Below are 26481 nucleotides of genomic sequence, written 5' to 3'. Positions count from 1 at the left end.
ACATCATTCAAAAACAAATGAATAAACTTAACAACAAAACGGCTACAGAGTGTATATTCTAACTTGGATTGGTCCTGAAATAAAAAGGGTTGTTGGAGGCATTCAAGTTCATTCCATTTTCCAGTTCTCTTTTGTCCTGTGTTTGGCCTTCAGGAGTGCCAATGAAAAGCACTAACATTTTGACCAACAAGGCACCTTCATGGAGGCCAGCTGGTTATCGCAAATATCCAAACTAAAACTCCAAGGATGCAGTGAGTCATTTCACAGGCTCCGACAGAAAGAAATAAAAAAAAAACCCAGCCACTTCTAATCATCGTCATCATCGTCGTTGTCATTGAAGCGTGTGTGTTGTCCCCTTGGGGCCGATGCCCAGGGCCTGTCGTAGCCCTTGGTGCTGCCTGAAGGCTTCTCCTGGGTGGTGATCAGGTCTATGATGGCTGTGATGACAGCACAGTCTTTGGACTCGCGGTTTTGCCAATCCACAGGAGCGGGCTTACGGATTTTCTCTTCCAATAGAGTATCCAGCTCCTTCTTTAAACTCTGTAGAACAACAGACAGGAAAAAGGGAGGAGGTTAGTAATTACGTATTCGTTCCTGGCTTGAGCTTTGTTGTGACGTGAGGGTGTGTGTCTCCATGATGGCTTACTTTGACGAGGTGAGCGATGCGTGCCGGGGATCTGAAGACGATCCACTTGTCCACTGCCACCGTCTCTTGACCCTCGTCTGTCTGGATGCTGATGTCTCCTCCGAAGAACAGCAGGGAGAACGGGGACACCTCAGTGCAATCGTACAGGAAGATCTGGAGGACACGCAGAAAGAGGTTGTTAACATACACCCAGGGGACTATTCCAAAATAACACATGGTAACACACCTGTTAACAGGGAGCTGTATCGTTATGACACAAGGTATAGCCAAACAGCTTTTCTGTGGTTTGGACTGTAGAGTGTCCCATTAGTGGAAAAGAGAGGCTGTGCAAGAGTTTGTTATCTGTTTCAGTGCCTCTGGTGTTAGGAGAAATGTCAGCCTGCCCTGTCTGTGAATCTCACAAATGTGTTATTTCACTCTTCTCCATCCATGGTTCTCCCTGTGCTAAGCTGCAAACTTATGACAAAGTTAGCAAACAAAGTTTCTCGAGGAGTGAATGTTTAATTCGGAATACTGCAGACGATTGAAAATAGAAGGGATTATCTATGCAAATGCGTCAATCTGTATGCGTACACTCACAAAAACTACGTGGCTCTCCGCACAGACTTCAAAAGCAGCAGACTGAGGTTAAACAAAAGCAAAACCTATTTCAGCTTTGATGGTAAGAGACGCTAGTGTTGAAGATGAGCAGAGAGAGAGGTAGAGAAAGCAATGATATAGCAGGGACAGCTGCATTTGCCCAATGAATGTCTAATTTAATGGACCACAAGGGGCAAGTGCGTCAGAGATGATAAAGTTTAACGTCATCCCTCACTTTCTCTCCCTTTTTTTATTTCTTCCTATGGCCCTGGTCTTCTGCCATCTTCTCTTTCTCAGTGAACAAATGACCTTGGCAGTCTTGCACTCTCATAATACCTTACTTTTATAATAAACATGTACAAAGTGGTGCGTACAAAAGCGCTTGCACACTACAAGAAAAAGAAAAGGTTTTATGGTGGCAGTAATGTAGCGAAATAATCTAGCAAAACACCTTTCTTCCTAAAGACGAGGGCAGCAAAGTGAGAGACTAAGGCACATGCAGCAATTAGAGAGACATGAAAGGTGTTTTCCCCGCAGAATGGTGACACTCACACACGGAGACAGAAGAGAAAGAACAAAGACAGACGGATGGAAGGGAGGGAGGGGGACAGACATGGGAGTGTGAAAAGAAGAAAATAAAAAAATAAATAAAGATAGCAAGAGGGCGGCAGTCAGCAAGCTGCATTGACCGTTCTGCACCCCCCTCCCCCCACACCTCCATCTCTTACATTGTGTCTGAAAGCTTTGAAGCACAAGAGCCTTTGAGAGAGAGAGAGAGAGTTGAAAGGCAGCGGTTTTAATCAAATATTCATTCGGTGTAAAGCTGGTGTAACCTTTAACCACCTCTCCTTCTTCCACTCGAACACAAAATAATAGAAAACATACAGCAACACACATTCAAAATGTGAAAACCCCACACGACATTCATACAGCATGTGCTACATCACAGCATGTCCTATACTCACACTGCTGGTTCTCATCTTGAGGTGGTAGATGAGCCACGTGAAGTTGAAGTCAGACTCTTCAGCATTGACAGATTTGGGGTGGATACACACCTTCCCGTCAGCTTGGGTGTACACCTTAGCCCTGAGGAATAATACAACGTTGTGAGTGAGTGAGTGAGTGAGTGAGTGAGTGAGTGAGTGAGTGTCTCTAGGTGTTAGCAACGTGACATTTGTTAGTTTGTTTTTACTACCACCATTATCTCTAAAACTGACAACATCAAAAAATATCCTAGCTGATGGTGGAAAATTTCATATTTTGGTTAAAAAAAAATACATAAAAAAGAAAATGTGAAACATGATATTTCAAGGATTTATGAAAGGTGAGCAACTGTTGGAAATAAACAAACAAGAAAGTGTCGATAGTTTGACAGAAAATTAACTCAATCAACAACTTCATTTGATACTTTTGACTCTAGGAAACATGATGGCCCTTGTTTTTAAACAATGAATTGAGAGGGGAATAATAAATACGTAGGTCAAATAAATTGATTATAAAAATATTTGTTGGGTGCAATCACTTTTTGAAAGCATAAAAAGTAAAAGGCAGAAGGGCAACCCTTTTCGATAACACATCCCTGCAAGCTCCACAATGCACTCCAGTACATGCTGAAGATTGACGTTGCCCATCGAAGTCTGTTTACAAGGCTTGAGGAATATACTCATGTGAAGAAAAAAAATAAGTAGTATAAAGCCTTCTTTGGCTCCAGAGGGAGCTTATTCAAGTGTTTGATAAATTGCCTCAAGTGAAAAATCTGGAGGTGTGGAGTAGGAAAGGAGTGAGTTTATCAGACCTCTGCCCCTCATCTCTGCTTGAGGTTAGAGGCTCCACAATACATTGGCTGCTCTGGTGAACGGAGGCCGCCAGCGTTTGGACAAAAAAGTGGAATAAAAAATAAATAAAACTGCTTCAGCTGCATAGATTTTTATACTACGAGCCCATTAGAGGAATGCAGTGCTAAATCAATGAAGTAGTCTTTTAGTAAGTCTTTTTAGTTTCAACACAGAGATTTTCATATTATTTCCAGTAATAATAATTGCAAAAGCAGTTCAAGAACCAAACCCATCAGGGGCTTCTGGCTTGTTAGTAAGATGCACATAGGAAGCCTTTTGTCATTTTGCACAAAGGATATCAAAGAGAAACTGTGATGTAGTCTGAAAATATTTTCTAACATGAAAGTAACACCGTGTTCTTAACTCCTGCGTGTCAGCCAGACAAAACTGACTGTCTTGACTGCAGTGAACATGCTGCGTGTACCAGACCAGCAGCCAGACGCCGCAGCAAAACAAACAAAAAAGTGCTCTATCGAGCAGCAAATTCATTCCATACTGCCGGGCTGTGGCGAGGACGTCATGTGAAAACTTACAACTGGCTTAGCATCCCAACTGTTGACAATTACTCATCCGGAGGAAATGACCCTGGCAATTTTCACTGTGCAGCTGTATGTACAGCATTCACTGAGACAGAAAAACTAAAGTGACAGCACTACTGTGAGTGTGTGTGTGTGTGTGTGTGTGTCCGTCTCCCTGTTGCGTGTGTCTGTCTCTCGCCTACGACAGCTGCCTGAGAGCAGTATTATATGACTGCATTGATCTTCACCTGCTTAAGTGCCTCTGTTTTTGACAATTCCAAACATGGTTCCTGCACAGCCTCCGGTTATTGTCACTGGAGCCTCACAACAGAGCTCTTACCTGAGAGGTCTGTTGAGATATGAAGGCCATTTAGTTTTTGTATAAAAGACCGATAAGAACGATTTTGTAATCATCTCTCTGGAGCTTTGCAGCCCTTTTCCTGCCTGTCTTTGTCCATCTCCCTGTCTGAATTGTCACACTCACCCCGGCCTCTTTTTGCTATGAGACGGTCTGATCATGGCCACCTTCGGGTACAGACCGGCGACAATCACCGCCTTGATTAACTTTTCATTGTCTGAGGAAGAAAGAGCGAGAGAACAAAATGAGCACTGCTCCATTTGCATGTCATGTTGTATCAATGCTTCACAGCCTGATTTTGTTCATAAGATTAACCATTTTATGACAGGACTCCTATTTAAGTTACCCGAGTTGACGTTCGATTTGGGGTCTTTGGGGTCCTTGCTGCTGACAAAGCCGGTACGCATTAGATGCTCAGCAAACTGGCCCTTCATATTGTGCAGCATCTGAATGATAAAAAGACAGATTAATGAAAAGGTGCATAAAGCACTTCAGCACAGAGCTCAGCATAACATTCACGATCAGCCGTGGCTCACCTGGAGTGTATTGGCAGACAGGAAGTTGTCCCAGCAGTACTCCCTCTCATTCCTGGCACCACGCCTCTTTGCTTCCTCCCAGCCCTGGCCATTCAATGGATAAAAAACAAATCTTACAGAACCAATTCGTACAGTCAGCGAGACAGAAGAAATTGACGGATGACGGTTGAGTTTTTACCTGGAAGGCATTGACAATAGTGAGGTGGTCGCTCTTGGAGTTTCTTGACAGAACCTTTCTCCTCTGGTCTGCCATCTTCTCTTTACCCTGAGAGAGACAGCAGAGGTGCATAGAATAAAATATCTTGACGGGTGACATTGCGATGAAAGAAAAAAAGGTGGAATACTGGTGTGTGGCATGTGTGTCTCTCTGCCGACGTAAGCTGTGCCTGTGTACTCAGTGCCGTACCAGGGGGATGAAGAAAGGGTCTTTGAAGCTGAGTGACGCAGCGATGGTGAGTACGGGGTCGAGGCAGCCCAACAGAGCTCCAAACAGGATGAGTTTGCCGATGTGAGGCTCCACGGGCAGACGAGCCAGGTGGAAACCAAGCGCCGTCAGATTCTCGGCGTGGTCTAGGGCGTTCTGACACACACAACACACACACACACACACTTCGTCATCTTGAGCTCAAGACAGTGTGTTTTTTCAAATGAAAAGGAATAAATACACAAAAAGATCCCAGGCTACTGCTTTATTATAGAGCAACAAAAAAAAGCCATGTTAATAAAAGGTTAGTTGCATTTGTTTGAATAACTCCTCCTCCATTGATTTTGATTGGGTTCTAATCTTGCTACATGAAATATTTATCATGTATTACCTTCTTATTCCTTGTCATAACGAATGACTTCTCTGATTTTCCTCTGCATTTTTTCACATGCCCCTCCCCCTCACTAGAGTGTATGCTCTAAAATAGCATCCTTGGATCCATGCACAATATGCTTCCTGACAGGAGACCTTGAAACCACATGCTCAGGTTCCAAAATGCAACCGTTTTAGATATTGCCATTGTATTTTTGTTGCTGGCACTACAGATTTTAGTAAAAAAAAAAACAGTTTGTTAACTGAAGCAATTAGCCAAATTGAGTATTCAATAATGCGATTAGCCTAAAATGAATACTCAACTATTTTGACAATAGTTTCTGTCATTTTCAAGAAAAAAGACCAAACATTGATTGATTGATTCAGTTGAGAAATAATAGTCAGACTAATGGTTAGTTGCAGACCTTAAGTTAACTATTGTTCCAGGTTTGTCGATAAATTCTTTGCAATGTTCTTCTTACCAGGTCTAGGAGGTTCTTGATGGCGAGGTTGACAGCCTTTTCAGTGGGAGGGTCCAGGGCTTTCTCCAGGAAACACGCTATAGATCCAAGCTTCAATATCTGGGAGGCATGCATCACATCGCATTACTAATCTTTCGGCAAAAGCGTTTTATTATTTTTACGTTCAATTCCTCTCTTTTTTGAGTGCTTGTCATTTGTGGTGAATACAAAAATAGTGGTCTTTACATAGATATCGCAAGGTATCACAAACTAGCTTTGTGTATGCTCATATCGCCGTTTAAATGCAACGATGAAACTGAACAATGTGTGGAGTTGAACACAATACTATGCCTTTCTAATTCTTTGGCTGAGCACAGAATGAATGTGATGATAAAAGCTGATAATATGAATATTCAAATGTTGCAAATGTGCATTAAAACCTACATCAAATAGGCATCTTCATGTGAGTAAGTAAGCTAGCACACTTCTATGTCTGACTAATAGGTTGGTGCTGTAAGTGTTTGTGCATTAGAGAGACTGTTCAGGGTTAGCATGTTGTCAGTGTTTCTCTGGCTATAACGAGAGACTGATGCATTAGTGCGCCTCTTTCCCACTGGCTTTAAAAACAAACACATTACATACACACTTAAATACATCAAAATGAAATTGTGGAGGAAGATGCACTCAAAAGCATATCAAATAAAACCACTGGTGACTGATAACAATCATTGTAAACACTACATCCAAGAGAACTTTGGCTTGCTGTTCCATTAGCATAGGTAGAAATATGTACAAGTGAAGTATGAGGATTTAAATAGAGAATGCGAAGAAAAAATAGTAAGCATCCAAAGAAGAAAGCAACTGATCATGTAAGAGAAAGAAATAAATGGAAAGCAAGGGGCATGCTTTAGCTCCACTAAAAGTTCATCCCTAGTTCTCATTAGGCAGGGGAGGCCGTAATTCAACGCAGGGCCAAAAACAACAGCACTGACAAAAAACAAATTATACAGCAAAGCGAGTCCTCATCTCAACTACCCAGGCCAACAGCCATTCGTCTCTCTCTGTCAGTCTGCCTCCCTCTCTTTCTCTCCAACCTTGATTTGCAGGCAAAGCTCCTCCAGCGGTGTCCTCATGATTTCGGGTAATTGATAGGCCTCCAGCAGGCTCGCCCGGAGACCATTGTACAGATGATAACACTTCCCTGGACACACTCTGGACATAGATATGCACAGAAGAAGAGAGCAGAGCAGAGAAAGGGGGGAAAAGGGAGTTTTGTATTCAATCAGGCCTGTGACAAGAGCTTCCTATAAAATCAATGGGATGAAACTGCACTCAGTAAGCCGCTTCTGCTAATTGGGCAAATTATGTCGGAGCAGACGTCTCGAGTCAGGAAACGACAAGGGAGTGACTAAACTTTGCCTTTCTCAGTGTTTACAGAAGGAAGGGGGGAGTGCTCCAATGGTAAATACTGACTGAGAGCGGGGGTTAAGGCCAGGACACACCGGCCCGATAATCGCCGTCGTAGAGTCGGGAGGGGGCGGGGACACAAATCTGTTTGGTGTGTGCCGTGAAATCGGTCGTCGTAGATGTCGGGCTTCTTTTGAGTCGATTGAACATGTTCAATCGGCGGCGGGCAGTCTTTCAGTTGGAGCAATTTGATTTGTGGAGGGCTAGCGAATCAGTGAAGCCCGGAAGTGAGGCGGGTAGCACAAACAGCTAACAATAGTTAGCCATCGTTTTAATGTGTTTGTTTGTTTCGTTCAGCGAGTACTCACATGCATCAACCCTTGTTGACTGCTCGACACCATGCTCGACACTCTGCTAAAAATGGTGCTCTTTATGGTCCATAAATATAAATACGTATTTCTATCTATGTTTATGGACTAGAGAGCCGTCCCATCATTTCCGGCTTCCGTATAATTTCGGGCCACAATACAGATTAGCGCCGCCTGCTGTTATGGAGACATTACGTCCCACGCAAGCGCAGAGCGTACGGAAAGTCAGCAGTCGGTTTGGTGTGTTCTTTGCACTTTTTCGGCCGCGACGGGAAGACTGGAGCTCCCTGAATCGGCAGTCTCCATTTTCGGGTAGTCGGACTGGTGTGTCCTGGCCTTTAAGGAAATTAATTTAATCCTTCAAGGTAGTATGACATACCCAGAGGCCCTAATATAAAAGGATGCCCTCATTATAAAGATTTCTAAATAATGTACCGACAAACACAAACACACACACACACACACAGACATGCAAACACACACACCTGCCGGCACGTCCTTTCCTCTGTTTAGCATTGGCCAGGCTAACCCACTCTGCTGTCATTGTGCTGATGTTGTTGTTGGTGTCAAAGTTGGTCTCCTTGATCTTGCCGCCATCTATCACATAAACAACGTCATCTATGGTGATGCTGAGAGGAAGAGTGGAGAAAGGGAACGAAAAACGAAGAAAAAAAAGAAGGAGCTTGGAATAAAGATTAAATCAGACAGGAAAAGAAACACGTCAAAGCAGTCTGTCAAAAATGCTTAGCTAAGACTTTTCACACATCATTCAGAAGTAAAAATAAAATGTAACCCTTTGGTACGTGTCGAGTCTATATATAGTCGAGTGATGCGACGGGAGCGCAGGCAGCTTCTTGATATGCTCAGTTTTCGTGTGTGTGCGAAATTGTGTGAATACATTAACAAATTGCCTGTCAGAGACTGAATCTGTTCCATTCCAAGCTAATATGACAGTATTTATAATCAATCCAAAACATGACTCCCAATTAGCCCCCCACACACACACACTGTTTGTATTAGTTTGATTGATACCTATAGCATTTCACGGATACACACGAAAACACACACAAAAAAAGAAACGGACAAATAAATGATGACACCATTTATTTGTCTTTTCCCCACCAAACCTACCAGAAAGAAAACATCCAAAAAATAAATTTTCAAATGGAGAACAAAGTTTGGGCGATCCAAACAAATACACACAGACATTCACATACCTGGTCTCAGCTATATTGGTAGCAATCACAATCTTTCTCACTCCAGGCGGAGGTCTTTTGAACACCTGAGAAGAGTGAGAGAGAGAGAGAGATGAGATTGATTTTTTCCTGATATTGAAAAGGGAATAAAGACGGACAATCAGCCCAGACAGACAGACAGACAGACAGTCAGACAGACGCACAAAGCAAGGACGAGGAGAGTGCTGACCTGCGTCTGATTAACGGTGGGCATGAGGGAGTGCAAAGGGATGATAACGAACCGGTCTGAAACACAGCAGGACACAAAAGAGAAAAGTCAAATAAAAGCACCATTAGCTCCATTTGCCAACATAAGATATTGCTACTGGTGTGTGAGGCTGCATGATTATGTTTACAAATATAACCTTATATATATGCTGGAAAAAATATTGAGAATGAACAACATTATTTGTTTGTCTTTTGCACAAAAAATCTTATCACACAGTTATTCATTGTATAAAGAAAACTGGCTATCCTTTGACATAGTACTGAACAATGGCCAGACGTGATTTCAGAATATTTCGTTTTTTATTACAAAAGTTTTGAAGAACCCCTCTAGTCATACTTTATGAATCATAAAAAATACTCTGCCTGGAATAATAAATTGTGTTATGCGAAAACGAGAAATCATACTTTGTTATGAATTCTTAAAGTCACATCTCATACTTTTGCCCTCATAGAAAAAAAAATCCAGAATTTATAAATAAGTACCGGTAGTATTTTTTCATTTCAAAAGTTTCACTCCTGAATACAACATGTCCTCAACTTTTACTCAAAAGTAAACTTTTGTATGTGTACAGTACACTGTAGTATTCACATCACACCTTCTATTCCCTCAAGCGTGAATGGAGGAGGACTTCATAATGACAAATATAGCACGACCCTAAAATTAATAATGACCTCTTCTGGGGTATGCACCTACATGGAAATATTGTGTGTGTGTCTGTGTGTCTGCGTGTGCGTGTGCGTGTTTACCCGATCGGAACATCTGCTGGGCCATGAGCAGGTCATTCAAGGTGCTGATGTTGTCCCAACCGGGCAGAAAGACCAAAATGGCTCCTTCCTGTCAGACATAAAGACAAGATAGAACACTTAGCAGCTCAAAGACGCAAAACAGACAGACAGACAGACAGACACACACACACACAGACAAACAGACAGACACACACGGCGGGGCTTCAGGGAAGGAAAAATAACAAAAAAAAACAACAAAAAACTAAACGCTATTAGCTGGAGGAGCATCATCAACATTTGTGCCAAGTGAACAGGGTCTCTGTGACCTCGAGCTGCACATGGAGACAACTTGCCCTCAGCTCCCATCCTCCACAATCAACCCCACAAAAAAAGGCCCGACACTGTTTGCCAACAGCATTATGACAACAACCTATTAACACTACAGAAAGCCTCTGCTTTATATTAACATAGGGATAGACCTGCATCTCTCAAAGCAGCACAAAAAAAAGATAGAAAAAAAGAAAACCAATCAGTCACCTGGAAAATATAGAGACCCACAAATGCAAGCTGGGACAATACCAGCAGGATAACAGATAACGGTGGCTAATAGAGTTGGAGGTATTCCAGTGTGTGCAAATCTGCTGTTTGACAAATGGCTGCAAATGGCTGACCGCTTAACTTAAACAAATAAAAACACAACATAATGCGACAAAGGTATAAATAAGAACAAATAAAAACTTGGAGATTGAGGAGGCGTAATTATGTTATTGTAGAAGCACATAATAAAGAGTCTGATATACATATATGCAGAACAGATGTACAAATGTAAGCTGGGTGCTGATAGATTAGAAGAGTTTCCCAATTTCCCGATTTAGCTTTAGGAAATCGTCTCATCATATCATATCAATTAATCAAATAATAAGTAAACAGGACAGAACACATTTTTTTTAATAACACATTTCTGTCAGGTTTGATACGTGGCTAGATAATTATTAACTACTCACATGAGTTTGATCAAAAGCAACAGGGGGAAAGATGTTAAGAAATATTCGACTCGTCTTTGACACAAATATGAAGGCTGTGTTTGATGAAGTACACGTGCAGATCAGATTGTACAAAGCAGCCTAGAGCAGCTTCTAAAGACAATGCTGTATGCACCACTGATATCCACTAATAGTAACTTAATAAGCTGTAAACGTTGGAACTAAAGGCACAATCCAATTTAACATCAATGGGAAAAAGTTTCTGTAAAAGGCTACTTCACAACATCAAAAGATAAATTTGAACAGAAATGACTCTCCAGATAATACTAAGATGATATAAAATAACCTCCTCCTTGAAAATGACTCTGCTAACTACTAATTTCCTGAAAGGAATGATAGGGAGATGAATAACAGACATTAAAAGTAGCTCCGGGCCCCGAGCACCGCTGCCTTTTAATTAAAGCTAATTATTTTTACCAGTGTTCAACCGCTGGCACCTAGATGGGAGTGTTTCTGCGTGCATTTCTGTACGTGTGCATGTATGTGAAAGAGAGAGGAGGAGAGAGATGTAGGCAGTGTGCCTGGTTACAACCTGACAGTGACACATGTTCACACAAACACACACAGTGCAGAAATAGGCTCTGATTAATCCCAACACAGAATTGAGTAACAGTACAGTAAGCTCTGTAGTGTTGGCCAACTGTTTGGCATGGCCACACACACACACACACATTGGAACATTGAGGCCAATGATGGCAACAGCAAAATTAACTCAGAAGTCTACAGAAACATTTTATCTGTCAATTTAAAGAAAGATGCAACCAAAGTCATTGGAAGATCCTTCATCATGCAGCAAGATAATGATCCAAAAAAACTGCAAAAACAACAAACGAGTTCATCAGGGGCAAGAAATGGAAGGCTTTAGACCAGCCAAGTCAATCTCCAGACTGAAACCCTATATGCATTTTACCTGCTAAAGAGGAGAAGAGAGTAACCCCCCAAAACAAATAGCAACTGAATGAGGCCTGCGGTGAAAGCCTGGAAAAGCATCACAAAAGAAGAATGCAAAAGTTTTGTGATGTCAATGGGTCACAGGCTTGATGCAGTTATTGCAAGCGAAGGATTTGCAACAAAATATTAAGTCTTATTCACTTAAATCTATCAATCTTAAGTCTATCTGTTCCAATACTTTTACTCACCTAAAAATGTGGTGTTCCTTTACAAATAATGCTTTCTTCACAGTTGTGTATCAGATCCAGATGTAAATACCTAGAAATGAAAGCTGAGATGTTGATCTATTGTCTCATATTCATATTTTGGTGTCAAACCCAAATGTTTCCAGTCTACAGCAAAACTAAAGGAATTGGCCTCACTGTTCCAATACTTTTGGAGGGGACTGTATATCTCTGAGGACACTCATTGACATAATGTCAGAACTAAATGCATAGCCTCAACCAACACCTACTTCTAACCTGAAACCCTAACACCTAGGCTTAACCCTCAAACAGGCATTTGAAGAAGTGAGGACAAGCCAAAATGTCCTCACTTTCCAAAAATGTTCTCAGTCCGATGCTCTAAAACTAAAACCGGTCCTCACAAAGATCCCTGTACAAGTGCAGACACACACACACACACACACACAAAGAGTAGGACCCAGCAAGCGTTCATTAATGCTTGCATGTCATCCCTGTAGGTTGCCTAATCACAAGCGTAATGAATCAATCATCAGAGTAGAAAGCCTGGCACATGGCCAGCATCCTCGGTTCAGAACGCCGTCACACCAAATCAGCCAGCTCCCTCTCCGTGGTCTCACAATGCCACGGCAAATCAGCTGGTCCATTGGCTCAGGACAGCCGTGACTGATAGAGATACGGCTCCACATGTGAGGGATAATTATTCTGTCTACCTGTGTTAGTCACTCCTCATTCTGGGGCCCGTCTGTCTGTTCCTCTCTCGTATAATTTGTTTTCCCGCATGCAAAGTGAGAGCAAAGTGAATCAGTTTTTTCCCCACTTGTAGACTCTGGCACTACAATTTTCTGCATTGTCCTCACCTTCATTATTCTCCTTTATAAGGCTGACAATAGACTACCCTGAATGGAACTGATTGTGATATTCTTTTCCATTGCGCGGCTCCGTTTTCACACATTTTCATATGTGGCACTGGCCTTCGTGATTTTGTGAATCGGAAAAGTGAAAAGAATACAAGGACATGCTGCAAATAGGAAAAGGGAAATTGCAGAAATAGTTTAAATTTTTTAAAACTTTTTCTCTGCCTTTATTTCACCTGTACTTACAGACAGGGTCTAATGAAGAAAATTTACAAAGAAAGAGACGATTAGTTTCGACTTGGTTGATTGCCACATTACCTGTCCAAATTAAGAATGAAAGTGACACTGACAAAGACACGAGGAAATGTAACGAGTTCTGTAAAAGGAGAGAAAAGGGAATGGAAGTGTGTTGGGAAAGCATCTGTTCCATCACTCATTAGCACATCAACTACTGCCAGGATCTGTGTTATTTCCTCTGATGTCACTCTGTGTGGAAGCGAGCCCTCGTCATGTTCCTTCCATCTGCTCTACCTTGGAATGTACGGTACGGCTCTCCCTTGTCAGTTTTCTAAGCCTGGGTGTCAACATTTTACCTTTGTTTAATCTGCAATTATCTTCCACTGAGAACACTTTTCTGTCGGCCTGTCTATGTTGAGAAAGGTTCAAAGTCTAAGAAAGCAAATCTTAAATCTCCACACCCGGCAGTCCATTAGACAGAATAGTGGTCAAGACCCTTCTCTTCCACATTTTCTCAGTGGCTGGACTTCAATCTAGCAACCAACATGCTATATAGCAAGTAGGGAACTAAATAAATAATACATTTATATGGACAAATCTGCTTTGCTATTCTACTTGTTACGAAGATAATTGTGAAAGAACAAGTGACTTTTTCATTATTTTTTCATTCAACATTAATGAACCTCGACCATATTTCAGGCAGGGCTTTCACCTATTCATTAGACCACGTCGGTTAACAAGACATTTTTCACGCTTGACTGAGTCCAATGTCGATTCCGATGGTATGGCGACTCCTTCTACCCAGGATGCACTGTTTTTTTGGTTAATTTCCTATATTTGGTCTGATTTGCTTTCACACCTCCAATGAACCACACAAGGGCTCACTTGCAAGCGGACTGAGACCCATGTGACAGCTCCTGGCACCTCCTGATTGGCAGGCTGCCAGGAGCTGATTGCTGACCCATGCTGGCTGCTCTCCTGAGCTATAAAAGCTGCAGGAGTCAGCCACTTGGTCTCCCCTCCCTTGACGTATGGTTTGGTTTGGTTTGTTTTGGTTTGTTTTGGTTAGTTAGGTTTAGTTAGTGCTGCTTTACACACACCATACACTATTCACTCATACAGACACCGCACCCCTTACTGACTACTGACATTCACGCACCATTTATTAGTTTAATTTTAAATTGGTTTAAATAAATTATAATTTGGTTAAACTAACTTTCTTGTGTGGTTCCTCATTTGTCATTCCCTTGAGAGGGCTTTGACACCCACGTTTTCAGGCAGACCAGAGTTCGCTTGTTTGGTCCGCACTGGTTTCGATTGTGCTTTCACACCATCCAAAATCAACAGGACGATCTGTGGAAAAGGACTCCAGGGTTCGCTTAAAGCGGACCAAATAGCAAGTGTTGAAGCGACCCAAGAATGCTCAAACCAATAGAAAAGTTTCTCTGGAATCCCATTTAAAGCTATGAGCACAAATATATTTCAGACACTAGACTTTTTGCCACTTTCAGACGACATACAAGGTTAAACTCACCTCATCCTTGAGCACAATATGGCGAATCAGTGCCAGGATCAGCTCCAGGTCAATCTTGTCATCATTGTCCAACATCTCCAACGTCTGAATGGTGTTGTCAGAGTATCTGAAAAATATAAATGGATAAATAAACCAACATATTCCGTGCTTTAACATGGTAACAAAACGTTTCCCAAGTTTGCTACTTCTCTATAACTTGCAGCTTCTAATCAATAACTGTTAATCTTTTTTATTTATTTGCAATTTCTTCACTCTGAATGGTGACATGCTTCAACAGTGTCTGTGCAGTGTTTTACAATACGAGGACTATTATGGTCCTTGCATTGTTCATAATTCTAGACATCTTATTTTGAATAAAATAAATATTTACATGCCGCAGGCATTTTAGTCATGATTCAATACAAAACAAAATTGGTGTTTTCTGATGATTCATTTTGGCTTGGGTTGCTCAAGTCCTTTTTTCATGCGTCAGTCCCCAGCACACACACAGTTCCCTCTTCATACTTTTTGTTCATTTAAAACATGGTGTTTACGTAAAAAGCATATCAAAGGCTTCGGTATTCAGCTTTTAAACACTGGAGTCTGACCCTGAAGTTCAAATTCACAAAGAAAAATGGGGTGATTTATTTTGAAATGCGAATGTCACGGAGCCAAATTCTTTCATTTGCAACCTAAACAACGCATCTATCAACCTGGCAGCTGCTCTTCCAATTGAACTACCCTGCTGTTTACGCCTAACCCACCTTCCCTGGAGTGTGCGTGCAAAACAAGGCCAGCTCTCCTTGTATTCAGCCTCTTTCTCCTCCTTCTCAGGTCTGGAGTTGCGGCCCTGCCAAAAGCCCCTCTTCCATGAGGGACGACGGTCCTGATTCTTGGGTTGATATCTGGCAGACAGACAGACAGACACACACACACACAAACCAGTTAATATAAGAGCACATTAAAATGAAAGGGATGTAGTGGTCTTAGTTATATTTGTATCTGTGCATGGTAGAGCGAGTGTTTGTTTGCATGTGTGTGTGTGTGTGTGTGTGTGTGTGTGTGAGTGTGCGTGCGTGCGTGGGTGCGTGCGTGCGTGCGTGCGTGCGTTTGAGAGCAGTGGTGTTCTACCTGGTCATCTCCACAATGTCTTCAAGTAGGAATTCCTCCACCGGGAAGGTCAAACCAGGGATGTGGATCATAGGACAGTTGTCTTTAGGGAGATTGACGAAGGGAAAGAGGTAGATGAGAAGGAGGAACAATCCAACCCAATTAAAATGCAAGATTTACGACAACAGAAAATGTGGTTATTTGGTCACGGTGGTGGGGCTGCATACCGAAATATCGAGAAAACTTTTCTGCGTTGAGCGTGGCGCTCATGAGGATGACCTTGAGGTCGTCTCGGAGGCTGAGCAGCTCCTTCATAATGACCAGCAAGACGTCCGATTGTAAATTCCTCTCATGGATCTCGTCCAACACCAGGTGGCTGACACTGGACAACAATCTGACACAGAGAAATACAGGTTAATGGCAAGCGGCTGTATGTCCTCACGAGACCACTTGCCCACTTTACTGTAATATGTATTACTGCTGCCACATTGATCGTTGAGTTATTTTTGTCTAGTTGTTCCAATTTCTATTTCACATTATGTTGCATACTTTTGAACAATGAAGATATACAGTAGACGCAACAAATTTAAAAATAAATATGGGCTGCACCCATTCTTGTCAAAAGAGCATAGCTAGTAATTTGAATGTTTTGCAAGAAACAGTTTTTATCTATTTTCGACATGTGTCATCCAATCCTTTCTGATATTTAGAGGAAGAAAGTCACTTATTACTATTTTTTAAGTTGGACAAATTCATATCAGAATTCAACAAAAAATAGTCAACACAACACAATATTGTGTTCTGTGCCACTGAAGAAGTCAATCGCTAATGCGGTGTCACTAATGTGGTGGCTAGAGACAAAAGCTGACACTGGAGTGTAAACATGGCAGCAGTCATCAACAGACTGTCAGCGTGTACGCCAGCAGCTGTTATCTAAAAGTACCTTGATGCAAAAAAAAAAAGTTGCAGCATTTTGTCAGACAACTGTATTTTTAAAATGACTTCACCTAGAGTCATGACAATTGTGAAAAGCACGGAGCAAACAAAGAAGAAAATCTGGCACCCTCCCTCAGTCTGTTTTACTGAAGACACTCAGAATGCAAGGATGAACATGCAGGGATGAGTCAACAGAAGCTGTGTGTGTGTGTGTGTGTGTGTGTGTGTGTGTGTGTGTGTGTGTGTGTGTGTGTGTGTGTGCGTCCTAATTTCTCTGCCTATGAGAATGGGGACCCATACTAATGCTTCTTCCACAGACAGTAAAGTCTACTGTACCACAGATCAATGGGGGTAGAAGAAAGTGACACAAAGCGAAATAGAAAGGAAAAAAAGGAAATATATATTCAACCAGAGTAGAGAATCTAAATATTGGAGGACTTACGGGTCTGAGCGAAGCCACTGAAGAATAATGCCTGTTGTACAGTACAGGATGGAACCTTGTCTCCGTGGTAACCGGCTTAGAAAAGGAAGGAGAAAAAGACAGATAAAAAAGACATCACATTTGCCAAATGACAAATTGTCCTACTAATCTAAAGTGAGGACAGAAAGGTTTCCAGAGTGATTAGGTTCTGTGTTAATTTTACTACATTTGCGTATACGGCTGTTTTAATTATTTTATCTAATTTGTTGCTTATTATTTCAAAGCGGCAATATATTGATGCTCAGCCTGTACACAGAAGCTTGAGATTGATTTTGCTATAGAAATGTTGCTGAAAATGACATGGCTATTTAATGGGTGATGTATTTGGCTTTAATAGGCTCTTGTGTCTACACTTACTATACATTTCTTTATATCAATAACAATAAAGTCTCTTATAACACATCTGAAACATTTATTTCCCTGACATTGTACGATGAAACCAGTATGGTATTTCCAAAACAAATTGGACAAACTGAAGAGGAAAAAACAATAACAATGCAATACAAAGTTGATGAAGCCCTTTAAAGAGGGTTGTAAAGAATCAACATCAACACACTTTTTGAAAGAATAAAACAACCAGAGCAAAGCTTAACCTTACTGATAACATAATTATTGATGATCAATAAAACTGATATAACAGCATATGAATACACTGCGTTCCAAATTATAATGCAAATTAGATTTCCCCAGATTTTCCAAAATAGTCGATGCAAATCACAGTCAGTATAATTTTCAAGTCATCAATCGTTAGAGTATATTTCAAATGTTATTGAACAAACCTCCAAATAATAAAAGTATTTTTTTCAGAAATAAAAAACTCCAAATGCACTGTTCCAAATTATTATGCACAACAGAATTTCAAAACATTTTATAGGTTGTACACAACTAAAAACGGTCATTTGTTGAATTTGCAGAATGTGGAGGTCATATTTAGTGAAATAAAAAGCTATTTCAATCAAAAACATCTTAACAGGCCAAGGTACATGTTAACATAGGACCCCTTCTTTGATATCACCTTCACAATTCTTGCATCCATTGAACTTATGAGTTTTTGGAGAGTTTCTGCTTGAATATCTTTGCAGGATGCCAGAATAGCCTCCCATAGCTGCTGTTTTGATGTGAACTGCCTCCCAACCTCATAGATGTTTTGCTTGAGGATGCTCCAAAGGTTCTCAATAGGGTTGAGGTCAGGGGAAGATGGGGCCACACCATGAGGTTCTCTCCTTTTATGCCCATAGCAGCCAATGACACAGAGGTATTCTTTGCAGCATGAGATGGTGCATTGTCATGCATGAAGATGATTTTACTACGGAAGGCACTGTCCTTCTTTTTGTACCACGGAAGAAAGTGGTCAGTCAGAAACTCTACATACTTTGCCGAGGTCATTTTCACACCGTCAGGAACCTTGAAGGGGCCAACCAGCTCTCTCCCCATGATTCCGGCCCAAAACATTACTCCACCACCTCCTTGCTGACGTCGCAGCCTTGTTGGGACATGGTGGCCATTCACCAACCATCCACTACTCCATCCATCTGGACGGCACTCATCAGTAAACAAGACTGTTTGAAAATGAGTCTTCATGTATTTCTGAGCCCACTGCAATTGTTTCTGCTTGTGAGCATCGTTTAGGGGTGGCCGAATAATAGGTTTATGCACAACTGCAAACTTCTGGGGCCTCATTTATCAACAGTGCGTAGAAAAGGTTCTAAATTCACTCTTACGAATGAAATTTAGTATGTGCTTAAGTACAAAAAAATCGGTATTTATCAAACGTGCGCTGGCCTATCGTACGCACACCAGTAAGTCATCAATCTTGATAAATCCCACATGTTCTTAAGTACCATGCTCGTTCACGCTCAGATCATTTGCATTCAGAAACGCCTCCAATTAACCATATATGGTCACAACACATCCCTTTATCAACCATGTGAATGTGTTTTATCCCTCTCCGCTACAATGGCAAATACAGAGGGCAACGAAAATAAACTTCTCCAACACATAAATGGAAACCCTTGTAAACGAGGTTGAATCAAAGCAAAACATATTTTGTTGGCTCACTTAGTGCAGGCATTAAAACAAAAGAAAGCTTGCTGCATGGGAAAATGTGATATTTTCGAGCAAGTTGTAAGGCAACGGCATTGTTTGGGGTCCGCGATCTGACAACTTTACGTGCAGTCATTCATAAACTCTTTCAATAAATACGAGATGAAGATAAGTTCCTAACAACATTAGAGTGAATGAAATTAAATTAAATGAGTGATTGGCGAGTCTGGCGAGTCACCGCGGCTCGTCCAGCTCACAGCTGAGTGCTGTCAGATGAGACGCAGAGCATCGGAGGGATCCTCCGCTTCAAAATATGTAAACGTGTGACACATTTAATGAATAATCAATTAGAGCTTACCTAAAAATAAGTGAGCCATATAACTATTTCTTGCATTTAGGATGTTAGCTCATTTGGACGCTGTTTTGACCGTCTGTTTTCATTGATGTATTGGCGATTATATATCTACTTTCAGTTTCATTACTGAGTCGTGATCAGTGTTCTTAAAGAAACTTAGATTATAAAACAAGAGGTCCAAAACACAGATGATGATTAAACAAAGAAATGTATGACTTTATATTACCCTAGAAATGCACGGGTGGATTTGACGCGTGGCGATTATAGGTATAAAGAGAACGCTGGCGGTTCTAGTGTTAGTGCAGACGTTCAAACTCTTAAATGCTTTGCTTTGTGCTTGTAATATCGCTATTCTACCACTAGATTATGTTCGTAAGCATGGTCAGAGTTGTGCTTACATTTACACACATTCATAAGTCTAAGTACATTTTGGTAAATTCCATACTTTGCGTGGCAATGTTCTTACGCCCTACTTACGCACAGATTTGTGCGTAAGTACGGTTGATAAATGAGGCCCCTGGATCCTACACCTTGAGGTTCGCGGGACTCCAGAGGCACCAGAAGCTTCAAATACCTGTCTGCTGCTTTGTGATGGCATTTTAGCAGCTGCTCTCCTATTCCGATGAATTTGTCTGGCAGAAACCTTCCTCATATTACCTTTATCCGAACGAACCCGTCTGTGCTCTGAATCAGCCACAAATCTCTTCACAGTATGATGATCACACTTAACTTTTCGTGAAATATCTAATGTTTTCATACCTTGTCCAAGGTATTGCACTATTTGACGCTTTTAGGCAGCAGAGAGATCCTTTTTCTTTCCCATATTGCTTGAAACCTGTGGCCTGCTTAATAATGTGGAACGTCCTTGTTAAGTAGATTTCCTTTGATTGGGCTTACTTAGCAAACCGATTATCACAGGTGTCTGAGATTGATTTCAATGATCCAAAGCGCCCTGAGACACAATACCATCCGGCAGTGGCGAAGTGGGTAGGGAGATCGCCTCTGGAGTGCAGGGTCGGAAGTTCGATCCCCCGTCTCCCCGCCACATGTCGAAGTGTCCCTGAGCAAGACACTGAACCCCAAATTGCTCCCGATGGTTCAGAGAGCGCCTTGCATGGCAGCTACTGCCATCGGTGTATGAATGGGTGAATGTGGTAAGAAATGTAAAGCGCTTTGGGGCTGAGAAAATCGGCTAGAAGGCACTATATAAGTCAAGTCCATTTACCATGAGTTAAAATTAAATAAAACAAATTAAATGTTTATGACACTTAATTCCAATTTGCATAATAATTTGGAACACAGTGTATATAAAAACAACTAATAAGTGACAACACCACAAGCTAAGAGATGAAAGTTGCTGCTGGACCTCTATTAACCCTCAAGATTTCTGTGCAGTGATTACAGTTAGTATGTACTGCGTTATTATCGAGTGACCGGCCGGAATGATCACAATTGCATTTAGTCAATTGCTACATGTAAACACAAAATTGCAACCATCACCGAGAGGGTACAGACGCAGCCTCAAGCGTCAGTTAATAAAAAAGGGCCAACCTTGAGGCTCCCAGAAGGCCAGCTTGTATTGTACTTCAATGGTGCATATCCCTAAACAATTAAATTAGAAGAAAAAAAACTGTTGTATTAAGCATTACGCATTGAGCTGTCAGGGCCCTAGAACAGCTGCACCTATTGAGATGGTCTAGTCTTACCTTTCATTTTTTAAGCAAATAGTAGAAGAACTAATTGGATTGAGAGAATTTCAGGCTGGGTCTTTTTCAGCTATGAATAACAACTGCAGTAACTAGATGAAACTAAAACCAAAAAAATAGCTACAAAAGAAAATGTGGGAAATGGCCTTAAATTCACAGTCTAGCGCCTTGCCCCAATCCTTTCACAGTCATTAGTCATTTTTCTGCCCATCTTTGTTTGTCTCATCCATCCCCAATATCAGTCTCCCTTCATATTACACCTGAGTTACAGCTTTTTCTCCCCTCTTGATGCATCTATCTCAACCCACTCTCACACTCCACACTATCGTATATAATTCATTTTGGATTGCAGCATGCTCACGTCTCCTGTTAGTCTTCCCTTGCACAGTGAGCAAGCTGCTCAAGTCTTTGTCCATGTTGTGACCATGCTCTTAGGTGAACATTCCCTATCTACTTATCCTTGTATCTCATATCCTTAAAAGAAAACATCACATGTATTCCCTTCATATCCATGCACAGTTTTAATACATAGAGGGAAGGACAGCACACTCGGTACACAGATTGTGTCAAATGTGACCTTGTGTGTGTATATGGGTACACAAAGAATACACAGTTAGACAAGAACATCTCCTTTTTTCTGAGGTCTATTGATCAAATATAATCCTGAGCAAGGATGAGAGGTGCACCGAGCAAATCAATGGACCAACAATTCAAAAGGAGTGGAAAATGCCATCCATTACAACGCAAATTCATAGCTTCTAGTGAATAGCAGAGCAGATTGGCCTTCGTATTTATTCTATAATTACATGCAGATAAGTTCTTATTATATGCTTTCGCCTAAGAACGATTCATGTTATGTAACGTTATGTTGAAGAGACTACCTTACCTCTGCAGACGGATTTGGTAACCGCAAGAATTTCCGTTCCCTACACTCTCTGCTCTCTCTGCTGCTACGCGCTCTGCTACCTGAGAGAAAGCACACACAGTAACAAAAAAAAAAGTTTAAGAACACAATCCGCATGGTGTAAAGAAAATAGCCATCAAATATACATGACTGATGCAGGAAATTACATATAAATGCATACACATCATATCACGCTTTACAGGTGCGTCGCATAGTATTGGAATATCATGGAAAAGCTCATTTTCTGCAGTAATTTAATTCAAATACTGAAAGTACCATATATTCTAGATCAGGGGTGTCAAACTCATTTTGGTTCGAGGGCCACATACAGCCTCTCTGATCTCAAGTGGGCCGGACCAGTAAAATAATGGCAAAATAACGTACATATGTCAAATCCAAATCTTTAGCTTTGTTTTTCAGTTATATGCTTTATAACTCAGCCTACATACTGTATGTAACCTACATTATCACGGATCACAAGGGATCTCTGTAGCCCCCAGGAAATGTCTTAGTAAAGGTTGCTGCTGGCCATGGGAATAGGAGGTGCGGCTCCGAGTGCCGCAGCAAAATTTTTGGGGGTATTTTGCTCAAAGATGCCAATACGCACTAATGAAATAAACAACTGTTTATTTGAATACACAAATACAACAGGAACTGACCTTACAGTTGTCCAATTTTGTTTACTATATGTACAGGGGCACATTTTGTGCAAACATGCAGACAGTACAAAATACAATTAAATAAAAGTGCAACTTCTACTGTTTTGATTTATTTTTAAATACAGAGGTTATTTGTTGTTTTGGAATACGTTTTTCTCAATTTAATTTAATTTTAATTTAACTTACTTTTTTTTTTAAATGCTCAGAAATGTGTGCTCTACAAGTCGCGGGCTGGATGTTTGACACCACTGCCTTAGACACTTGACACAATCAATCATCAATATTAGCATGCTATTTAGCCACATATATTGGCCTATTTACAGCCTTCAGAAAACTGACAGCTCTTCTTAGATGCAAGTTAATCAATTAATGGCTTAAAATCCTGAGCTGTAGAACTTTCAGCAGACATTCCTAGCTGTAAGCCACGTATGTTTCCTAACAGTTGGGAGCGTATGCGACGTGCGGATATGGCACAGGCTCCATGAAGAAGATTTTTTTTTTTTTTTTTTCAGAATTGATTCAAATCGGCTGAATTGATTCGCGGGCCAGATCAAAACGTGTCGCGGGCCTTGAGTTTGACACATGTGTTCTAGATTGACATAAAGTGAAATATCTCAGGCCCTTTTTTGTTTCATTTTGTGGATTACGGCTTACTGACTTTGAAAATCAAAAATCCAGCATCTCAAAATATAAGAATATTTCATATGACCAATCAAAAAAAGGATTCCTAATACAGAAATATCGATCTTCTGAAATGATGAATTATTGCATTAATGCAGCATGTCATTGGGGTGATCAGCCTCTGGCACTGCTGAGATTTCTCAAAATAAAAGAAATAAAAAAATGCCCTGAAATATATAACTGTATGTCTAATAAATCTAGAATATATGGAACTTTAACTTTTTGAATTAAATTACAGAAAGAAATTAGCTTTTCCAGGATATATTAATAATATGAGATGCACTTGTACTCCTAGTATACACACTGCAACATACCAATTCAACACAGTCAGACCCAAAGCAAAAAACAAAAGGCTTCATACGGAGATTGCGCTGATGCGGCGAGGCTGCGTGCAGACCACACGACACATGGAGCCCACGCCTCTGTTTATGTAGTCGTCCAAGATGAACTGGGTAACCTGAGTGGTCTTCCCACAGCCCGTCTCCCCACTCACTACCAGGACACGGTTGGAGTTGATGAGCTCCACCAGATCCTTGAGAGCGCAAAGATAGAGGGATTATGAAAGGAGGAAGAAAAGGGAGAGGATAGAAGATGAGAAGATTTAAAAATGTGCAAAAGAGAGAAATTGTGTTTGAACTGAAACTGTGATTCACATTTGATTGAAGAACCGACCTCTCTTTTTGAATAGGACGGAAGTCTTTTTCGGAATTCCTGAGGACAGAGAAAAAATTAGCAGACACTTGTAAACTAAAGCTTGTAGGCAGCTTTTAGAATTGATGATGGATACAGACTATTATTTAATTATTACAATCACAAATAATCACATTTACTGTGTAGTGGTTAAATAGTTTCTAAACTTTGACGTAATTTAATAATTTGACATTACAATATTGTGACACTGTGAATGCTCTGTAAATTCATTTTAAAAACATTCAGCATACAGTATATACATTTTAATTTTAATTCACCATATTGCGTATGGCCTTACTCTGTATTAGGATGGTGTACTATACTATTTACATCTGGCTATTTAAGTAAGATAGTAGCCTCCACTATTACCTATATATACACAACTTAATACTTATCATATACTCACTAGCATTTCTTTGTACTTGGTAACCGATTGCTTGGTCTGCAGGTCTCTCTTTAGGGAGTCGTCCAGTGGACTGTCTCTGACTACTTCCTGGAACAAGAACTCCAGGTCCTTGTCTTTCCTCAGTTTCTCTTTCTTCTCCTCCTCCTCCTCCTGCTGTGTCAGTTGGAGGACATCTTCTTCATCCCAGTCGTCTGGAGGCTCATCTTTAACGACCGCCGGAGAGAAGTAACTGAACAACACATTGAAGTGTGTAAGTATCTCCAATACAGTGGCTCAAGAAACAATATTGACTGTTCTTCCATTGTGGCAAATATTAAACTATATAGTATGAGATTTTTTTTTTGATTTTACGTGCTTTTTCTTTTGAAATGTACCGTTGTGATTTTTCAGTTGCTTTCTTCTGGCCCGGATCAACTTCTTCCTCTTCTTCCTCAGATTTAATCTCGACCTTCGGTTTCACGTCTTCGGGAGGTTCCCCATCAAAGTAACTGAATTAAACAGGTCAAAAGCATATCCAAATTTAGAATCTAAATCTAGTCACTGCTGTAATAATAACAGACAGTCCAGCTACTTTTTTATCTCCCCTAGCGTCCCCATTTTATTGATTGTCAAAATAGAAATGATTATACTGTGCAAGATACATCCAGAGCCAGCTGCTCTTACCTATGGCCTCCTCTATCGGCAGCTGATGGACAGTTGCCAGATGTAGAGGCTCTTGAGTCCCAGCCGTCTCTCCCTGCACCGGGCTGATCATTCTGGACTGAGTTAAGCAGCTTGGTGATGTGCTGCTCTCTGGCCTCATCCATCTGGACCACAGCCCGCTACACACACACACACACACACACACACACACACACACACACACACACACACACACACACACACACACACACACACACACACACACACACACACACACACACACACACACACACACACACACACACACACACACGGAGAGTTAATGTACCGCTTTGTTATTATCCCACTGAAACTGTGAAACCCATATTATAGCAATACCGATCAATTGGTTGTATGAAAACCATATAATGCCATTTTGTGGTAATGTATGGATTTTAGTAACATCAGAAGTATTACTGTCTTAATCAGCACTTTTAAACTTATTTGCTAAGAGTCCGTTTGCTTAAGGGGTGGAAATAAATAATGTTATGAATCTAAACGAAAAACAATATATTCAGTGGTCCGATACATTTTTCAGTTATACATCCTACACCCCACACTTTTCATTCGACAATTGATGAGTTAATGGAGCTAATGGAGGAGATCTATATTCTAGAATTGAGTAATACAGCAATGAGAAAGGAACTGTCACTCTCTTTATTATACAGTTATAGGCTTCCTTTCGCAGACAACACCACAAAGGGGTGCTCATAATAGAATGAGAGATAACTGTCAGGGAAATTATATCAGCACTATCTTGTGGGTGATGCATCACTGTCACTTCTTTGCTTCGTAATATTTTCAAAACTTAGCAGTAAAACATGTTTTGTTGTGACTGAATGCAAGGGCCTGCCCTGCAAGTCCTAATTTTCCCTGTCTTTACGCAGTCACCTCTCACGTTTGGTTCTTCACAGCTGATACATTTGGACCTCTAGCAGACCTCTTGCTTTCTGTTTTTTTTTATATTATCTTTATTAGACATTTTAACAAGTAAAATCCTGACTTCAAACCAACTGACCCTGCTCATCAACACATGGTGCAGGAACATGCAACCAAAAATTATCCATTCCATACCGATCTCCGGTCATTCTGTTTCCTCCTCACGGCTCCGTATCTCGCGTACCACATCCCAATCTCCCGTCCCTTCAGGTGTGGAGGAGGCCGGTCCCGTTGTCCCCCTCCTTCTCCTCCCCGGTCCTCGTCCATGTCGTTGCTTTGTCCTCTGGAGCCTCCTCCGCCTCCTCTGTCCCATCTCTCCCGGCTACCATCTCTGTGCCCTCGGCCCCCTCCTCTTCTGCCTCTTCTCCCACCACCTCCACCTCCACCACCACCACCACCATATCCATAACTCAT

The 26481-nt window shown here is 41.1% G+C and overlaps 1 protein-coding gene across 1 annotated transcript; it reads right to left on the bottom strand.

Moving 5' to 3' along the window:
* Positions 1-57: 57 nt before the first annotated feature.
* dhx36 (DEAH (Asp-Glu-Ala-His) box polypeptide 36) lies at positions 58-26481 on the bottom strand (the record flags this gene model as incomplete). Its single annotated transcript, XM_080053916.1, has 26 exons — positions 58-540; positions 647-799; positions 2191-2311; positions 4063-4153; positions 4283-4382; positions 4473-4556; positions 4651-4737; positions 4879-5052; positions 5751-5849; positions 6824-6941; positions 7990-8133; positions 8722-8786; positions 8930-8985; positions 9715-9802; positions 14498-14603; positions 15241-15381; positions 15608-15689; positions 15814-15980; positions 16965-17039; positions 21994-22073; positions 23713-23883; positions 24024-24062; positions 24448-24676; positions 24822-24935; positions 25111-25268; positions 26203-26481. The coding sequence occupies 26 exons, from the start codon at positions 26479-26481 to the stop codon at positions 307-309; spliced, it is 3255 nt and encodes a 1084-aa protein (XP_079910042.1). The 3' UTR covers positions 58-306.

This window comes from Ammodytes marinus (assembly GCF_949987685.1).
Source record: "Ammodytes marinus genome assembly, chromosome: 3".
Taxonomy (NCBI): Eukaryota; Metazoa; Chordata; class Actinopteri; order Uranoscopiformes; family Ammodytidae; genus Ammodytes; species Ammodytes marinus.
This window is presented reverse-complemented; position numbering and strand designations above follow the sequence as displayed.